Source organism: Vigna unguiculata, chromosome 10 (assembly GCF_037176805.1).
Source record: "Vigna unguiculata cultivar grain cowpea cultivar isolate G323 ecotype 2 chromosome 10, ASM3717680v1, whole genome shotgun sequence".
NCBI lineage: Eukaryota > Viridiplantae > Streptophyta > Magnoliopsida > Fabales > Fabaceae > Vigna > Vigna unguiculata.
Window position 1 is genome coordinate 41392264 of NC_140801.1, and position 7332 is coordinate 41399595.

Sequence of the window (7332 nt, forward strand, 5' to 3'; positions counted from 1 at the left end):
ATTTATTTTTTAAAATTTAAGAATCAAAATACATAAAAATTTCGAATAACTAAAAATTTTAATTTTATATTAAAGTTCAGGAACAACATATTTAACTCTTTAATTTTTTATTAATTATACAATGTCATTATTATCTTCTTTTATCTTACTATTATGTAAAATTATACATCATTAATATAAAAATAATAAAAATAATGATAAATGATTAATGCTACTTTTAGTGTTTTCATTAATCACATTATCATTATTATATTAATTACAAAATTTTTAATATATGAACAAAATATGGGTTAAAATAATAATTATATTATCTAATTAAAGAAAAGTTAAAATAAAGTCACGACTTGCTTGGACGCACATGGTACGACCAGAAATGAACGGTGAAGATGTTAGGCAAATCAACACGCAAACGTTTGGATGGAAAGAAAGTAAATTATGACTGAAACTGAAGTCAATGCATCTCTGGACAGACAAAACCAAGGAGTCTCCCAAGGTAGAAACTACAAATAAAGGAAACAAAGCCACACCGTACGATAATGTCAATGTAGAGAGAGAACAGAGGTTTTTATTTTACAGAGAGAAACCTTTTAGAGAGGGAAAGTCAGTGACAAGCACCACAAGAAGAAGTAGCTAGCACCCAAACCACATCAGATTTTGGATAATAGTCTAATCTTCATCACTCTTAGATCCATTGAGGTTGTTCCTGCACATCATGATTTTCTGTGGGTCAAACACCGGTTGAACACACAGAAGAAAGAGAGGGTTTGAAGAGATGGGTTTGATCATGACCCTTTTGATGCGTCACATGCCCTCATAGCGCAAAAGTTAAAATCGTATTTTTTTTTTTTTTTTTGTGTTTTATGGAATTTGTTCATGTGGGTCGTCTCAATTCCCTTCGATTAGTGAGATAGTCCACCTTTTAGTTCCATTCAGAATTGGGTTTTCCTTTTGTTGCGTAAAAGAAGAGTCTTTTAAGGTGGCTCGGCGGAGCCATGGGGGAGCATGTAGCAGCGGTGCACACTGCTTCTAACGCTTTGCAAGCATTAGGGAGGGGTTTTGATGTGAATTTTGATACGAGGTTGCTCTATTGTAAAGGAATTTCAGGGTCTAGGGTAGTTGAAATTGATGAAGAACACCGTAGGGAACTGTTGTTGTACGATGATGTGGCTGTTCCTGACGTTTCCAGGGACATTGGAAGCTCCCAGGAGACCATGGAGCGTCAGAGTTCTGGGGTGTGCACGTTTCCCGAGGTAAGTTTGGGTGTTGAATTTGTTTTCTTTTTGTAATTATTTTTTCTTGTTTTGTTAGAATGCTTTGGGGGGAATCGTCGAGGTTTTAAATTGCTGTCATGGATACCCTGCGCTCCTGGATATTGTGGGCAATTGCTGACTAATACACTGATGTGGTCACAATTGTGAAGGCAGAGACCTCAAAAACCTTGACGATGCAGCCAAAATTGCAGTTGCCAAGTGTTTTTAAAACCTTGAAAATTGTTTCCTGAATGTAACTAAGTAATGTTTTCACTTGTGCTTAATTGTTTGTGCCCGTATAAGGGGAAATGTATGTTTTGTTTGATGAATTTGACAGTGGTTTTACGTTGGTTTTTATGATTATGGAGAAGAGGTTATCCTGGTGCAATGAAATTGAGGTGTGGAATGGCAGCTAACCCTCAAAGTTATATTTATGAGGATATAGTATAGAAAAGGGGGTTTGTCAAAACTAATATAATTAGAGGACCTGTCTTATGATATTTATCTGGTTCCGGCCTTAGCATGGAGACAATGCAGACTATGGTTCCTTTCCTCCACTTTAGAAGATTTTTTAGTTTGGCAGAAATTTCGAAATCATATATTCATATGTACTACTGACACTTGTCTTTTATGCTTTCCATTGTTTTTGTAAATTGCTTTCATAGTACTTCGTATCTTGATTGCCTTGTATTTGTTATGCATTAAGTATTTGAAACAAACAAACTATAGTTTCAGGTTGCACAACTATACATAAGAACAAGTGTCATATTTTACTGTTGTCCCCTGCAACATTTTCTCAAATTTATGATAGTTCTGCTGTGATTACAGATGGTGGAATACTTTAATGGAAGGGCAAATATATCAGGGAACTTTCCTCTTGGGAGTTTTAATGCCGCATTTAGCTTCACTGGTTCAAAACATGTTGATGCTGCAGCCACAAAAACCTTGTCTACAGAAGGATTTTATATTCCTCTTGCAAAGGTTCAGCTTAAAAAATCCCACTTAACGTTGCAAGGAAATGTCAAAAAGGCTGTCCCATTCAATTGGGACCCACCGGCCTTGGCAAGGTATGAATACAACAAGTTGTCTACGTAATGCTATAACAAAGATATCTAAGACTGTTACTGACATTTAGTTATATTTTGACAGTTTTATCGAAAATTTTGGGACTCATGTCATTACATCTATAACTATTGGTGGTAAAGATGTTATTTATGTTAAACAACACCATACTTCTCCTTTGTCAAAGTTGGAGATGAAAAATTATATTCAGGATATTGGAAATCAGAGGTTCTCTGACATCAATAGTCAAACAAGTGCAGGTCAAACAAAATCCAAGGATAAGGCTAGTTCACCTCAATACCCCTTTTCTTACATAAATTTACATGATTCAGTAGCTATGAATGTAATGCTTGATTATTTTGATTACCTTTTTGGCAGGGTGTTGATCCGTTTTCATTCAATAGTCAAGGGGTTTACCCCCAACCTACAACTGCAACATATCCTTCTGGGAAAGAAGTATGCAATATACGTTTCACTATTATGTTTTTAGTTTTTTTTTTTCTTTTTTGCAGAGCTGAATGTTGTCATGTGGTCCATATAGACAAGTTCATCTATTGGGATAAAACTTTGTTTTTATTGTTGTTGTTGCTACTATTATAAAATATTCATTTCCAGGATACTTTTACAGTTATATCCAAAATCATGGAAATTTAAATTTTGATGAACCATTTTTCAAAAGTAAACTGTGTATGTATATGGTAATCTATCATGTACCTAGGCATAGAAGTATACATAGTCTTAGGTTCTCATGGTGGGCTTAACCAAGAACCACGAAAATGATTATTTTCTCATTGTGAACTTCAGCAAGTACCTCTAACATGGTTCTTTTCCCTCCTAACCCCTGAACCTGATTTTCAACATCCCAATCCTTTTCTAAATTGATGTAGAAAATAAAAAAAATTAGCTAGTTAATAGCTCCTGTGCATATACAAGTATCGGTACATTATTGGAGATGATACTGGTATAGGGATGTGACATTTCAATTTAGGATGTGGTTGAGTGACTTTTGGCATAATCCAACATGATTTATGTATACCATTGCACAAAACATTTTATAAACACACACATTCATCACAATATACATCTTAATTTTTTCTAAAAAGAAGATTAAGCTGGCTGTTCCATTTCCAAGGTTAATGGGGAAAATGAAAGTTTGTTTATTTATTTATTTTTATTTTCAACCTTAGCCATTAGTGATTCAATAGAATAATAGAATTTGGCTCTAGCTGTATTTGATGTTGATTTAGTGAAGTATCTGATACTGATACTGATACAGTTATACATGCAACATCAATTCAAAGACATTGGAAACTATTAGTGCTTTCTAAGTAATAGTTGTTTTTGTGTATTTCCTTCATGCACTTTTCTTGCAAAATAACTTTCCTTTTGTGTCATTAACATTTGAGAATATGTAATCAAATTTGTCGTACCTGAATGGATTGAGTTCAGGTATGGTTGGTCTTGATCTTCTCTGTAAGGTCTCAAGTCTTGGAGTACTCCAGTGCCCAAGTAAGAGGGGATTTGGTTTATCGGATAGATTTTTATCAATTATTAGTCATATTGAGCATAAAGAGAAATGATTCAAATAAGAGTGAGGAAAAGAGAATGAGTATACCTCCGTGACCGGGAGAGTTTTGGTATTTGTGGTGCCGAACAAGTAATTGAGAGTAGTGGTAATCTATAGTTGTTCTGAGACGTTGTCCTTGTTAGGCTTTAGGGCCCTGCTTATTAGGCTGTAGGTTGTACATTACAGAATTCTTGGATACTCTGACAACTACTTTTCCATGGGAAGTTGGGAATGGCTTCTTTTTATTTCATTTTATGAATTTGAAATTAAAATCTGATATCCTTGTTTTGCTTGGCATGCACAGCAATGCCAAAATTAAAACACTGGTGATAAAATATCACTATTCTATTTTCAAAGGCATTGGCAATATTTCACAAGTCTTTCTCCATTAATGCCCCATCTTTTTCAGCCATGAATGTGAAATCTGATTCTGTGCGTCATTATTGATTGTCAGTAGCTGTCTGGTCTGTGGAATGCCTTTGTCAATTTTGTCTAGAAAAAAGTCTTTATCAAGTATTATGTTTTTTTTTCTAAACTTCCTCGAATACTTATTGGTCAGGATGTCACAGTCATTTTTAGAAGAAGAGGAGGAGATGATTTAGAACAGAACCACAGGAAATGGCTATCAACTGTGAAGTCCTCCCCAGATATCATTGAGATGACTTTCTGTCCTATAACTGCTCTACTTGATGAAATGCCTGCCAAGGAGCATTTGACTCGTGCCATTGGTCTTTATCTTGAATGTAAGTCAATTTATCCTTTACTTTTTATTATTTTTAATTTTTTTCATGTTGGCTTTGAGGAGCATAGTCTAATATCAGTCACACACATTTCTTTTTCTGTTTCCACAAATTTTGCTCACAGTTAAACCTCCAATTGAAGAACTTAGATATTTCCTGGAGTTTCAGATTCCTCGTGTATGGGCTCCTTTACAAGACAGGATTCCTGGTCAGCAAAGAAAGGAACCCGTGTGTCCATCTTTGCAATTCAGCATAATGGGCCAGAAACTTTACATCAGTCAAGAACAGGTAAACATCATTTTTGGTATTTTCCTTCGCTTAGAAACTTTTCTTATCCTTTGAGAATGATTCTTCTAAAGAAATGTAACGTGTTTACTATTTGTGGTACATAGGCAGTCCTTTTCTTTCGTTTCTAGCATTTCTTCTTTGTTTATGGGGGCATTTGGTTTGTCACTGAGTTGCTAAGCAGAATATAATTCTAAGAGTTGACCAGCTAGTGCCTCTGGTAACATCTTCAGGTCTGAGGAATCTAATAAATAAAACCTTTCATTTTAAGTATTTATGAATCTGAATGAAATAGTTTATTTTCCTAATTTCTGGGATGTGCTAGATCAATGTTTTTCTTTTACAGCGGTGGAACCCTGGTTATGTGTTATGCTTATTTTAGTTCAAGTTTATATTTAAAGTAAAATGATTGATTACTCTTTTCATTATTTCCCGTAAATATAATTTCAAGGTGACAAATACCTTGTTTTGCATCCTTTTTCAGTGTAGTGTCATTCATGCTAAAATTGGTGCTGTGTATGCTGTCAAAGCGTTGAAATATAAGAACAATAAGTCAAAAAGCTTCATTTTTTGTATTAGAATAGGTTGAACTATAGACATCACGTGAAACCAACTATTGTTTGTGTTCACGTTACCTTCTATTATTTCTTCGGTTAACACCCTTTTTTCTGAACATTTCACAATATGAATGTTTGCATTAAAACATGACTTCCCACCGTAGTTCTGCATCATATTATAAGTTTGTAATCCCTCTCACAAGAAGTTTTAGTAAAGAAATAATATCAGAATATGATAATAACCCGTATTTATGCTTTTGGAAGGAAAGCTTCTAGAGAAATTTGTATACAGATTCAAGAAGTTTTTCGATTAAGTTGGTGTTTGGTGGCTAACTTATGACAAGATTTCATTGGTAGTGAAAAATGGCACATATCTAATCAGTTTTACTTTAAACATGGTTCTCTTTGAATGCAGATTACAGTGGGACGAAGGCCGGTAACCGGACTACGTCTCTGTCTAGAAGGTAGCAAGCAGAATCGGCTGAGCATTCTGGTTCAACACTTGGTATCTCTTCCAAAAATCCTTCACCCATATTGGGACAGCCATGTTGCTATAGGTGCTCCCAAGTGGCAGGGACCCGAGGAACAAGACAGCAGATGGTTTGAACCAGTTAAATGGAAGAACTTTTCTCATGTGAGCACTGCACCAATTGAGAACCCTGAAACCTTCATAGGAGACTTCTCTGGTGTCCACATAGTTACTGGAGCTCAGCTTGGAGTGTGGGATTTTGGATCACGGAATGTGTTGTACATGAAGCTCTTATATTCAAGGTTACCCGGTTGCACGATTCGAAGATCGCTGTGGGATCATGCCGGAAACAGTTCTTCAAAAACAGTGAATGTTGGAACCACCTCCAACTCAGATAACTCAATTGTGGGAGAAAAGGCCACAGGGAACAAGTTGGTGAAGTATGTTGACATGTCTGCGATGACCAAAGAGCCCCAAGACCCTCCTGGCCATTGGCTTGTCACTGGTGGAAAGCTTGGTGTGGAAAAAGGGAAAATTGTTTTGAGAGTGAAATATTCATTGCTTAATTACTGATTTCACTTTCCAAGTTTGTGTTTGAGAACGTGCATGCAGTGGTGGCCTGTGTAAGAAGAAGCAGTGCTTGTGCTTTGGTGCACATAATTTTCCCTTGTTGTCCATGTAAAAACATTTTGCGGTTTGATGACCAGAGTTGAATAGGAAGCTTTTACTTAGTTGATGATTATGATGAGTGGATGCATGTTGTGGTGGTGGCAAATGTTGTTTGTTTCCATTGCCACTGCTATGTGATGTCCATATCTCATAGGAGTTAGAACCTTTTCCACCATGCTCCATTTTAAAGTAATGTTTATAACCATATAGCTTTGAAATACAAATGACAAAACCCTTTGCTTCCCCCTTTCTCTCTACTACAAAGCAAGAGGGTGACAGAGAGGGGCAAAAAGGTGGTTAGTGAAGTCTTGAACATTCTTTATCATCCATCGTTTTCTTGTGGGATATTCCTTAACTGGTTATGCATCTATTTGTGTATTAGTTAATTCATCATATAGTTTTTTTAACTATATCATTGTCCCTTCTACCTAGTTTTCTAAATATAAAAGAAGTAATAACTGATATCTGATATATACTTTCTTAAATTTTTTAGGACCTTATTTAGTGTAAATACTGAAAACAACTTTTAAAAAGAAAAATTCTTGGAACAAAAGTTGTCACATTGGTTTAAGCGAAGCTTTTTTCCCCAAGGCTTTTCAATTTCATGACTTGTATTTCTTTCTTTAATTTATTTCCCAAAAACGTAATTTTACATTCACTTCAATCTGGTTTAGTGATCTTTTTTCTTCGAGACTCTAGAATACTAATTATTTCTGTTTGAATCTTGCGCCTT

The 7332-nt window shown here is 35.3% G+C and overlaps 1 protein-coding gene across 1 annotated transcript; it reads left to right on the top strand.

Annotated features, from left to right (window-relative positions):
• Positions 1–497: 497 nt before the first annotated feature.
• Positions 498–6926, top strand: LOC114166825 (MACPF domain-containing protein CAD1-like). Its single transcript, XM_028051677.2, has 7 exons — positions 498–1250; positions 2079–2317; positions 2400–2595; positions 2691–2768; positions 4439–4622; positions 4744–4907; positions 5877–6926. Exons 1-7 carry the CDS (start codon positions 993–995, stop codon positions 6501–6503), a joined length of 1746 nt encoding a protein of 581 aa, XP_027907478.2. The 5' UTR covers positions 498–992; the 3' UTR covers positions 6504–6926.
• Positions 6927–7332: the final 406 nt, after the last annotated feature.

Bases quoted from the DNA above. Each gene is read 5' to 3' on its own strand.
- LOC114166825 (XM_028051677.2), top strand. From the start codon at position 993: ATGGGGGAGCATGTAGCAGCGGTGCACACTGCTTCTAACGCTTTGCAA. The intron at 1,251-2,078 runs GTAAGTTTGGGT...CTGTGATTACAG, and splicing joins GGGTGTGCACGTTTCCCGAG to ATGGTGGAATACTTTAATGG. The intron at 4,623-4,743 runs GTAAGTCAATTT...TTTTGCTCACAG, and splicing joins CATTGGTCTTTATCTTGAAT to TTAAACCTCCAATTGAAGAA.